Genomic DNA, 11,824 nt, shown 5'->3' with positions numbered 1-11,824 from the left:
CCGCGGCAGAGCCGTATTCCGCGCTTCCATTGAGCTAATCTGTGCGTGGAGGGGCCGTCCGTGGTCTGCTCAGCCCGTGGGCCGCGGTTGTGCTCGTCTCTGTTGTGGCTTCACCGGTCAAACGGCCCAGGCTCCGCCCAGGGCCCGCAGGCGGGCAGCTGCGACGCGCTCCGCGGAGAAAACGCGTGTTAAAGGGGCTTCTCTCAGGCCCGAGGTCAATGCTGACGAGTCAGCAACGTGCCGTGAGTGCGGTGTCGTTAACCGCAGGACACCGGTTACGGCCGGTTGCGGTGAGGACAGTGACGCGAAGCGAGCCCCGAGGGGTTGAAAGTGCCTGGCGCGCAGAACCCAGGCGGGCGTGGTGGGTGCGATGTGTATGTTTCATCACTTCTCTGGACATGACAGCAAATCCTGCTACAAAAAGGAGCACAATAGCTTTTCTTCCTTAAGGACTGAGGACCCAAATGCTTTGTGAATGAGCAAGTCCTTTGCCTATTAGCAGGTCTGTCGCCATAGTTACCTGACGCTACGTACAGAGGAGCTAGGAAGCTGCACCGTGGGCAGGACTGGTTGTCAGGGTGGGGGCGGAAGGAGAACTTGGGGATAATGACTGAGTGAAAAGGAGGAGACAGACCTTTAGGAAAACACAGCCTGGTTCCAACATGCTTCTCATTTTCCAGTACATTTCCTCTGACAGCTTGCAGAGCGCGGGCACCGGGGCCTCCCTACAAGGGGTTGATTAGTTTACGGCATTTCAGTGTTTCTGTGCCCGTCACCCCTAGACACCGTGACCGGTGCTGACCACCAGAGGCCAGGGGAGGGTGTCCCATTAGGACAGAGGGAGCAGCGTCCCCACACTTCCATCCAAACCAGCAAACCGCGGGGATCACCCGCAGCCCCGTCCTCAGGGACACAGCCACGTGGCTGCGGCTGTCAGCTCCGCCTCCGCTGACCCTTCTGGCCTGGCCCCACTCGTGGCCATCTCCACCGGGCAGCCGTGGCCACTAACTGTCATCTTCTCTGCTGAAAACCTGCCGCGAGTCCCTCATTTCCTCAGAATAAAGGCACAGCTGGTCATGAGCAGCCCAGCTGTTCCCTCCAGCCTCATGTGTCACATCTTTCTTCTTTTTTAATCCTCACCCGAGGATATTTTTCCATTGACTTTGAGAGAGAGTAGACGAGAGGGGGAACAGCAGAGAGAAATATCAATGTGAAAGAAACACATTGGTTGGTAGCCTCCTGCATGCACCCTGCCCAGGGCCCGGGCCAGGGAGGAGCCAGCGACCGAGGAACGTGCCCTTGACCAGAATCGAACTCGGGACCCTTTAGTCCAGAGGCTGACGCTCTACCCACTGAGCAAACTGGCTAGGGCTGCACCACATCTTTCTTCCCACAATACGTGTTTGCACACGTGTGTACATGCAGAGACTCGCATGTCTGGCCAGACCACCTGCTGAGAGGCTGAAATCCAGGATCCCACCCGGAGGCCTCCAGAAGCTCGGGTCTCAGGGTTGAAATCCTGCCTCCCACCGCCGTGGCCCACCCAGCTCCTGCCAGCTTCCGTTCTCGGCCGGCTCCCCTGGACCTGGGGTCTCCCCTGGCCTTCCGGACCTACTGAGACATGGCTGCGCCGTTGCCCTGGGCCCTGCCACCTGCTGACCATCCCGAGCGGGCCCACCAGCTGCTCAGCCAACTGGCCAGTCAGTCATCCCGCTCAACTGCTGACCGCGTCCAGGCCCAGCCCCAGGCACAGGGCCTGGCGTGATAGACACTCAGCAGGTGCCCCCAGCGTGAGCGAACGAGCAGCAGCACAGAAGCGGAGACAAACGCCCTCCCCACGGCCACCAGGGTTCGTTGGAGGAGAAAACAAGTCTTGGTGTCAACTCAGTTACTGCTGAGGGAGTCCGTGTGGCAGCTGCCCAGGCTGGCAGGGTGGGCACACAGATGCCGAGAGCAGGCCCGCCCTGTGATGGGACTGGCTGGGGACACAGGAAAGGAAATTCTACTCCCCGGTGCTACAAGGATCTCAGCTGCGTGCCCTGCGAGTCCTTCAGCCCTTCACGTGGGTTTGCTGGTTTCAGCGTGGACTTGTGACTGTTGCTTGGTAACGGGGGGATGTGGTCTTCCTGTCTCAACACCGTCCTCTTCTCCCAGCAAAGAGGGGTGTCCTCCAGGACAGGCTGCATGAATTCAGGTCCCGCGTCCTCACTGCTTTTCCTCTCTTCCCGGGTTCCCAGAGTCTAGCACCACATGATGCAGTAGGTGCTCCGGAAACATTTCCCCGTGAGTGAATGCGCAAAGGGCTGTAACTCCAGAAGCTCACTGGAAATTATCTTAAAAACCAAAAAAACAAACAAAAAACACAAGGGCCCAGGGACACGCAGTGACGTCCTTGCAGTCTCACAGCTGGTGAGGAGCTGAGCCAATGACACCCAGGTGAACAAAACCCTTGTGACCAGAGACTTGGACCGGCCTGGGTGGGGGGCGGGAGGACGTGAAAAGTCCGCTCAGCTGCGTTTCCCACTCAGAAATATTTATGGAGGCACAAGTCGGTTAAGGGCAGGTGTGGGATTGTTTTTGTGTTTTTTGTTTTTTGCATCGGGGTCATTTGTTAATCATGTCTGTAGAGGGGTTGATTAGATTAAAAAAAAAACAAAATTAAAAAAACCCGGTTTTATAGTCTAAGGCACTTTTCTCAGTCTGTCCTGCCCCGACAAAAAAATCTGGGAGAGCCGTGAGCTTTGTGTCTTAGCTTCTCATGTGTGTGGCAGTAGAGACGGGGTGTTCTACTAGGGAGACTGTGTTTTGAAGAGTGTTTTTATTTAAATATATTTGTATTGATTTCAGAGAGGGAGGAAGGAAGGGAGAGAAGCATCAATGATGACAGAGAATCACCGACCGGCTGCCTCCTGCACGCCCCCCACGGGGGTGGAGCCCGCAACCCCAGCGCGTGCCCTAGTGTGTAGGTCAGTGCTCAGCCACTGAGCACACCCCAGACTGAAGAGTGTTTCTTGTCCTTACAGACACTAGGTCAACACGGACTGACAGGCAACATGTCTCATTCCAGCTTTTGAATCCAATGAGGCCACAAGGTGGCGCAATTTTGCCACAAAAATCATTTCAAACCTGGGGAAGGGCCAGTGAGGAGCTGGGGGCCTGCGGGAGGAGGGGCAGGGTGTGCGGGCTCCGGTTTGCCCTGGGGTCTACCTGCTCCTGGAGGCCCAGGGTGCAATCTCTTCCTGCAGCCCCGGGGACTGTCCCTGGGAGACAGCTCGCACTGGAAGGGACGCTACCCCTGAAGACGTGATGGCATCGATTTCATCGGGGTGTGGGTTTTATTGCAAACTCAAAATATGCCATGTTTGCGGAAACTGACAGGAGCCTTCCCTCCCTGCGTGGCAGCGGTTCTTGCTCTACCTCCTCCCCTTGCCTGTAGTCAGTCGCCTGCAGTGGAATGCAGCCTGGTCCTGCCAGCAGGGGCTGTGCCGCCCACGTGAGACTGGGCCCTGCAGCTCCAAGGAGGATCTGCTTACACCTCCTCTCCAGTACATTTCCTCTGACAGCTTGCAGAGCGCAGGCACCGAGGCACCTGGCTGGGGCCTCCCTTAGAAGACACGGTCCTGTGATATTGGTAAAAACACTGCCAGGTGCGTGTGCGGCCGCTGCCTTCTCATCGGGAGTTGTGGGCATGAGACCAAGTCCGTTCCTTGTCCGAGGCTGGCGGGAGTCCTTGATTGCAAACAGAAACTTCTGAGTGAAGGGACTGCAGACAAAACCCTGAAGAGCCTGCATTTACGTGGGCCACCTCCGCGCACTGTGCCACCGTCTACCCCCTTAAAACTCACCCCCTCAAGGAAGAGTAAACACTGACTCCTCAGGTTAGGAGAACGGGACCTGAGAGAAGTAGCTGGATTTAGAAGATGTTAGCCTTGGTATGAAAATGCATAGTACAGCAGGAAGGAAATGTGGATATCATTTTTATTTAAAGAGAAAAGTTGTAGCTTAAAAAGGGGCACAAGACAAAACTTTCCCATCAGGACAAGACGGAACATTTAAACTCTGCAGGTGGTGACAGCACCAGAAGTTCGACCGTGAACAGCAGAGTGAGTGGCCATAAGTCCTCAGCGCAGAGAGACGAGGACTGGAACTCGGACGGGGCTGCTCAGGTGGCCCTGTCGCTCCGACTGCCGGGAGGGGACCTCGGGGATCTGTGCTGAGAGCACTGCCAGCAGCCGCCCCTTGTCGGGACTTCCTGGCAATGGCAGCCAGCCTCACCCGGAAAGTGCTTGCATAACAGAGTCTACGGTTACCCTCTGTGCACTTGGAACTATTACAGGAACTTGCACGCTTCAGACACTGAATGGGCAGGAAGCAACGCCGCTCTGGCACCACGAGCCCGCGTGTTCGTGCAAGGACCATTCCTCAGACCTGGCCAGAGCCCCAGGGAATGGCTTCGTGTTGGGGTCAGGCAGGCAGTGGGCAGGAGGCCTCCAGCTGGTGTGGGGACAAGAGGAAGTCTCAAAGATGCCCACATCTCTAGGAGACTGAGCCCGGCACACCCTAGAAGACAGAGCAGGAGGAGCGGCCCAGGACCTCCTGCCGCCCAGCAGCTGAAGGAATGACATGGGAGCCAAAAGAAGAAGAATCTTAGCTGACAAAAACGCATTGTCTTGCCCTGGCTGGGTGGCTCACTTGGTTGGAGTGTCATCCTGTCCACCAACAGGATGCGGGTGTGATTCCTGGTCAGGGCACATACCTGGGTTGTGGATTCGATCCCTGAGCAGGGCATATACTAGAGACAACCTATCGATGTTTCTCTCACATCGATGTTCCTCGCTTTCTCTCTCCCTCTCTAAAATCAATAACACGTATCTTCGGGTGAGAATTTAAAACAACACATTAAGTCTATAAAAAGTCATGAGTCTATTATCACGCTCAAGAGAAAAAGCCAGAAAAAATTCAAAATAGTGACAATGTCATCTGGTGTCCTCCCTTTCCCTCCCCTCCCCCACCAGCCTGCGGAGCCTCAGTCCGGGTCCCGGCTTGGCTTTTGCTGACACGGCCTTGGTGTTCGCTTCTCTTCCAGACCCTGAACAGGACACGCTGCGAGGAAGCCGCCTGCTGCTTCCTTTCTCGCTACTGTCACCGCTCGGTGCACACAGTCTGAGAAATCTTAGTGGCAAGGTGGAGAAGACGAGCGACTAAACGCAGCCTGGGGAGCGAGCAGCAGAGCCGGTTCCTGCGCGGGCGGTGGGAGGGCCAGGAAGGAGGGACAGCCCTAAACCAACCGGGCGAAGGGCATTGCGAAACAAGAGGCCCTTGACCAGCTTCCTGCCGGGCCGCGCACCGCGGGCAGCGGGCTGCTCGGTGCCAGGACTCCGCCGGCCCTGGGGGGCAGGAAGTGCTTCGCAATCGTCACCTCGTCCCTGAGCCCATTACAGCGCGGGAGCCAGCACGGCGCCTCCGCGCAGACATCGGTGTCCATCCGCCTGGACGGCTCCTGTGCCGTCCAGCTCTCCTACTTGTTTGAAAGGGAGAGCACGGCGAGCGTTTGGGTCACGTTTGCAGAGGAGGTTCTCTGGGTAGTTTAGTTCGGAGCCTGGTCTTGGGGCTGTGAGCAGTCCAGGTGGCGCCGACCCCACCCTCGCTTCCACACTGCGGTTCCCAGGACCTGGGGGATGGACGGCACCCTGTTCTCCATCCCCCCCAGCTCTAGGGAGCCTCAGGTGCACGCAGCTCTCGCAGGGACCGGACACGTACAGGTGTGGCACCAGGCCACTCCCCACATGTCTAGATGGAGCCCGGCAAACCCCGACGACGGAGCAGGAAGAGCCACCCAGGACCTCCCGCCGCCCGGCCACTGAGCGAGGTCCACTGTTCGGTCAGTCTCCTGTGCCAGCGGCCAGCACTTCCCTGCCGGCCGCCCAGGTGTCCCCTTGTGCTAGTGACAGACAGCGGAGACGGCCATTTTAAAGCAGCCAAGAGACTTCCATCGAAAAGAGAAAAGGCGCCGTGCCCGCTCTGGGAGAGCGCTTTGCAGGCCAGCGGATGCGGGTGAAGTGAGGAGCCGCGGGCCACACGCACCCTCCACGCTGTCTCCCTGCGCTCACCCTGTGGCAGGGCAGCGGGATCACCACCGCGCCCCCGGGCCCCGCCCACCCCAGAGGCCCCTCCTCTCCCTGGTGCCTAGCACAGTGCCCCCTCTCCTGTGCGGCCAGGGACTGCGGCCCCCAGGGACAGGGCACAGCTCTGATCCCCTCAGGGAACCTCAGGACACAGGCGGCCAGCGCACCTCCAGGGCGTCTTCAGGGCAGCACTGGGGCGTTTCTAACGTGGCCCACGAGAAAGAGCCGTCTGACCACTCGGAGGACCACCCTCACCTCAGCACTGGGGAGGGACTCCCTGTGATGCCGATCCTTGTGCTGCAGGGACACGGGCCTGCAGTTCCTTAAAAACACGGCAAGGCATTTCGTCTCCTCACTGACTAATATTTAAGTCATTTATTGCCGTTAAGTCAGCATTTCAGGACACACACTGCATGGACAGGGCAACTCTTCAAACCCGGGGTGAGACCTGAGGGTGCAGCTGGGGGGTCTCATGGTCACTACGGAACAAGGCCAGGGCTCTGAGTCCCAGGTGTGAGGGTCACAGGCTTTGTTCTCTTCCCGTGCGCGTTCAGCAAATTCTAACAGATAACGACACGGCCTCAGAGAAAGCATCGCTGGGGTCACGGAATGCCTGCCTGTGTGACGGCTGGTCAGGGGGAGGAGGAGAGTAGTCAGTACGTGGGAGGCAGCTGGGGCGGGTCAGGGGCTCGGGGGCTCTCGCTGTGGGTGGAAATAGTTGGGTTAGTAAAACGGCACTCAGCGGGTCTTCCTCAGCAGGGCGTCCTGTCCTGATGACGGAGCCGGGTCCCTGCCCGGTCACGCTGCTGCCTTCTTATTCATGCTGCAGGGAGACAAGGACAGGGAGTGTCACTGCCGCCTCAGGGCCCGGAGGCTTTAAGAAGCCCTCACACAACAGCCGTTCCCACTCCCGATGTGATGGAGACACACCCTGTCCACGTGGTAGTCAGTGCATCTGCACGGCGTGGCAGTAACTGCCCAGGCACGGTTTCACACTCAGCAGCTCAGCTTTCTCAGAAACGGGTTTCACATCCGTCTGCACACACTCGTGGCCCAAATGCCCAACACAGGACCGGCCGCTCTCCCCTCCGTCAGCAAAGAGGACGGGCTGGTGCCACTTACTTGTACTTGATGAGCCGCCCGCCCTGGATGAGCTGGGCCACCTCGTTGGTGGCGTGGCACACGAACAGGAGCCAGTTGCGAGGCTGCACCTTGTAGGCGAATCTCATGAAGGTCAGAGAGTAACAGCAGAGGGCTGCAACACCAAGCGGAGGGGAGCAATGACTCACGGTTCAGAGACCTGGGGTGGGAGGGACCCCAGATCCACCGGCACCAGCCTGAGCCAACCAGAGAAACTCTTCCGCTCAGACTGTGACAGGAGGTAAATTCTGGCGGAAAGGCACCCGGAGTGGGAAGCTCATCAGATATCGGACCCTCCTGGTGGGTGCTGTTACTTATCACCCGAACATTTTAAGGATGGGGTGCCGGAGGGAGGGGGTGGGCACCTGAGTCCCAGCCACGGTCCTGTCCCCTCGAGTTGTTCAGTCCCTCACCTGTAGGAACTGCTTTGTCATCCTCTCAACAGCTTTATGGTCAAATATCAGGGTTCAAGTCAATGTAAGAAAGCGTTTTCCGACTACGCCCGAGAGGACACCTCAGCTGGGAGCAGTCAGCCGCCGGCTAGCAGGCTCCAGCCTCCCAAGGCAGCATCTCAGAGCCACCTGCCTCTCCTCCTGTGAGGGGGTGCCATTTCCTAAGTGACTGTCCTGTCCAGAGCTGCACTGGGAGCTGTTTATGCTAATGATGCGGGGACAGGCCGCAGGTGTTCATAGCACACACTCACCGAACGTCATCCGCAGCTGGGAGCAGTCAGCCGCCGGCTAGCAGGCTCCAGCCTCCCAAGGCAGCATCTCAGAGCCACCTGCCTCTCCTCCTGTGAGGGGGTGCCATTTCCTAAGTGACTGTCCTGTCCAGAGCTGCACTGGGAGCTGTTTATGCTAATGATGCGGGGACAGGCCGCAGGTGTTCAGAGCACACACTCACCAAACGTCATCCGCCCACTGATAATCTCTGGAGACTTTTTCATGTCATTGATGGCGGCGATGGGGAGACCCCAGTTGGCTACTGGGCCCCAGAAGTGCTGTGGGGAGACAGGGGAGGGAAGGAAGGGAGAGGAAAAATGAAGGCGGAGCTGTGAACAGCTGGGCTTCTTACTTCGTCAGTGTGAGCCTTGGGAAACAAATCCCCAAGCTTAGGCCTGGGCTCACTGGTCACCCCGTGAAGAGTTTGCCTATGAGTCAGCAGTTCTTACAAGGTGAGTTCAAAGCCAGGAAGGACTGGCAGTTTACCAAGTCCTGGCCAGCTTTCAGAGGTCAACCGAGTAACCTGACTGTCCCATTCAGAGAACTTTCCAGTGAGATGAACTCCCCACACAATTCAGTCTTGCCATAACTTAAAACCTGTGATAACTATTCTCCATAATTTAAGGCTTAAATCTATCAAAACTTCTTTTTCAAATTTTCATTGACATCTTTCAATATGCAGACCCTAAACTGGATACTTTCTCTGAAGAAAGGAACTTTAATATGGGAAATTTCTTTGGGCTCATGTGAGCTATTTTAAGATCTGAGAACCTGGAAATCTACACTAAGATTGGAAAATAGCCCTAGCTGCCTAGCAGGTTTTGCTCAGTGGATAGAGCATCAGCCTGTGGACTGAAGGGTCCCGGATTTGATTCCGGTCAAGGGCACATGCCTAGGTCGCAGGCTCCATCCCCGGTAGGGGGCCCGTAGGAGGCAGCTGATTGATAATTCTCTGTCATCACTGATGTTTCAATCTCTCCCTCTCCCTTTCTCTCTGAAATAAAAATAGCTATTTTTAAAAAGATTGGGAAATATTTGTAAAATAATAGCAACAACTTCTATTTTTAAAATGGACCAACAGCTTTTCATTTTATAATCATGGGGCCGTCCCAGGACACCAATGTTCAGCTGCCCATGCTTAACAGCCAACTCAGGTGTGGAGTGATGAGTGAGGGCTGCATGTGACAGGTTCTGGGAGGCAGGGCATGCACTGTGGCCGTGGGCATGACCGGTACTTAAACACATCTCTTATAAAGTCCCTAAAAGGTAAAATAACTTCCACACTAGCTGGCTAAGGTACCTACCTCAGCAAGTTTAATACGCGCTTTCTAACTAGGGCAGGGCTCTCGTGCTCGCGTCCCTTTTTAAAGTACGTTAGTCTATGCTCTAGCAGATAGTCACCATAAATGTCTAGAAAAAGAAGGAATTTCATGATAAATATTTGAGAGGAAAAAATTACCATATTTTGGATTAAATGAGAAAATTCTATTTCATTATAAATTCGTAACTTGGGTTAAAGAGCATCCAGACGAATGAAGCGCCATGACCTGGCTACTGACTGGGTGGAGTCTGTGCCGCCAGCAGCCAGGCTCTGTGCCCACTGCTACCAGCGAGGCCGTGACCCTGGGTCCTGCAGAGGCAGGACTCTAGGAGGGACCAGAGGACCGCAGGGACGCCGGGGCGCCCTCAGCCGCTCCCCCCGCCCTGGTGCTGGTCACACTACCTCCAGCAAAGGGGTCTGCTGTCCCTAACTCTGTTGATGCAGGATCTGCAACAGCCTGAAGCGAAGGAGGAAGGATTTTCTTACCGTGCTGTGTTGTGAGAAATCACCAAGGTTCGGATAGGGAGACATGAAAAGAAAAAGAAGGAGAAGGTCAGGCGTTTGCAGAGGCGGGGTCCTCCGAGGCCACCTGGGCCTCAGTCTGCGCAGTCTCGGCGCCGCAGCTGGGAGTGGGCAGCTCGGTTCTTTTCCCCGAGAAGTCTAGTGACATTTCTAATAACAACTTAGACCTAATGAAATTAAACCTTAATTTTATTAAAAAAAAAAAGTGTGATCCTTAGAGGGCGCCAATAGAACCATAATGCAATTCACAAGTAGGAGCCACATATGCAATCTAAAAATTTCTAAAAGGAAAAACAGAAGTTAGTTTTACTAAGTTTATTTATTCCCACATGTCCAAAGTCCTTCAATCTGAACACACAACCAGCGGCAATGCATGAGTGTGGTATCCTGTGTTCTATTTTGTGCCGTGTCTTTGAGACGCGGCGTGTGTTGACGGGGCACCTGTGGGGACCGGCCACATCTCAGGGGCTCGCGGCTCTCACACCACACAGCACGGGCTTACGGGGCCGTTCCTTAGGAAATGACAAGCTGGAGAGAAGCACAGGCTGCAGAGCTTTACCAACAACCAACGTCCCATTTTCAGGACTAAGGTTATCACCAGAATGAAGCCCCTAGGCAGAGGCTGTAATGTTACTTCTGTTTACCACTGAGAGGCAGGGACCTGAGGCGGTGCCTTCCACTCACGAGGCATTCAAAGAAATATTTATTGAATAAGTGAATAGGAATAACTTTCAATGTCAACTGAACCGTTTTCCTCAACGCTAAGCTCCAGCCCATTTAGAGCATACAGAAAGTTCTATAGCGAATGCCTTTTATTTCTGAAATGGCAATTCTTCTTGCCAGGATACAGCTTAATTGTTCTGTGAAGGCAGAATCTTAAAGTTTCTCCACGGAACGAGTTGTTGGAATACCGATAAAATCTCCCATTGACACGCGCCCAACACTTGCGGAGGTTTTGGTCAGAGTCGGTGGCGGTTCCAGTTTACAGCATGAATTGTTGCTGACGGAGCTAAGCAGGTTCTGCTATGAAATATAAGCAGAAGCCTAATGCATTGGGCCTCGGGCTGCCACAGCAAGTCCACGGGCCAGCGAGCGCTTTCCCACAGGCGAGGGCGAGGACCCCCGGGTGGGGGGTTGGAGGGGATTAGCGGGGGCAGCCACGGGCCACTCTCCGGACACGTCTGGGCTCCTGGTCTGAACACAGGCCCCGCACTGAACTACATGTCAGCACCAGCGCACTTCCTGTCCCTACAACAGTTTCAGGAGAGGCAGTGCGGACCATCCAGAACGCCATCTTGGAGCCGCTGTAGTTTTCCACCAGGACTCTCCCTGCACTGCAATAGTTCCAGCTCTTCCCTGGCTCACACGGTGGCTTCAGTAAACACAGAGGTGCGGCGGCTGGAGCCAGCAGTTAGCTGTTAGCGAGCAGGAACGCGCTGGAAGCCCGCGGCTTTGTCCTCCGCAGGGCAGCGCTGAAAATCAGCGGAACACCCGACCTGATGGCCCTCGCACTGTTTACCCGCCCTTCCCTTCATCCGCCGCAGGCCTTGCTGAGGGGCAAATGTGTGTCCACATCAGGCGGACCGAGCTGGACCGGGCCAGACCGCCCGGAGTCCGGTGCCTCTTCCAGCGAGGCCTCCACTGGCCGCAGGCCTTCTAAGTGCCCATTTCCTGGGCAGCATTCGCATGTGCGCGGCCCCTCCTCAGACCTGCGCCCGCCAGGAGGTCGGCATGAGGGGCGGGGAGAAGGGAAGTCCTGCCCGCAGACGCGGTTCAATCCGGTTCAATCCGAAAGCCCTGCACACGGACGCCTGGCAGCCGCACCGTGAACCCGCTGCTGCCAGGAACGGCAGGAAGAACTAGTTCCCCAACAAATGCAGCGCCAAACCAGGACCGGGAGGCGCGGAGGGGAGGGGTCCGCTGCACCGGGCACTCAGCGCACTGCGGCAGCAAAACACGTGCACTCACACAAGCGGGCCCCCCGGGCGCGGGCT

At 56.2% G+C, this 11,824-nt stretch overlaps 1 protein-coding gene across 2 annotated transcripts; it reads right to left on the bottom strand.

Moving 5' to 3' along the window:
• Positions 1-6,477: 6,477 nt before the first annotated feature.
• On the bottom strand, positions 6,478-9,812 carry MPC1 (mitochondrial pyruvate carrier 1). Of its 2 annotated transcripts, none has more exons than XM_006755165.2 (4): positions 9,795-9,812; positions 8,169-8,265; positions 7,248-7,380; positions 6,478-6,948 (listed from the first exon to the last, which is right to left on the bottom strand). In XM_006755165.2, exons 2-4 carry the CDS (start codon positions 8,209-8,211, stop codon positions 6,924-6,926), a joined length of 201 nt encoding a protein of 66 aa, XP_006755228.2. In that variant the 5' UTR covers positions 8,212-8,265; positions 9,795-9,812; the 3' UTR covers positions 6,478-6,923. The 2 variants fall into 2 exon arrangements, with proteins under 2 accessions (XP_006755228.2, XP_015413879.1); XM_015558393.1 differs by lacking the exon at positions 9,795-9,812 and adding an exon at positions 9,292-9,395.
• Positions 9,813-11,824: the final 2,012 nt, after the last annotated feature.

The sequence above is a fragment of the Myotis davidii genome, unplaced genomic scaffold, assembly GCF_000327345.1.
Source record: "Myotis davidii unplaced genomic scaffold, ASM32734v1 scaffold592, whole genome shotgun sequence".
In the NCBI taxonomy this organism is placed as follows: domain Eukaryota; kingdom Metazoa; phylum Chordata; class Mammalia; order Chiroptera; family Vespertilionidae; genus Myotis; species Myotis davidii.
Note: the sequence above shows the minus strand (reverse complement) of the source record. Positions and strands in the feature narration are given on the sequence as shown.

What these genes read in the sequence shown, in the direction of transcription:
- MPC1 (XM_006755165.2), bottom strand. Translation starts at nt 8,211, where the DNA reads ATGAAAAAGTCTCCAGAGATTATCAGTGGGCGGATGACGTTTG. An exon ending in CAGTGGGCGGATGACGTTTG is followed by an intron (nt 7,381 to 8,168) that starts GTGAGTGTGTGC and finishes TTGGTGTTGCAG; the next exon opens with CCCTCTGCTGTTACTCTCTG. An exon ending in GGGCGGCTCATCAAGTACAA is followed by an intron (nt 6,949 to 7,247) that starts GTAAGTGGCACC and finishes GTCTCCCTGCAG; the next exon opens with CATGAATAAGAAGGCAGCAG.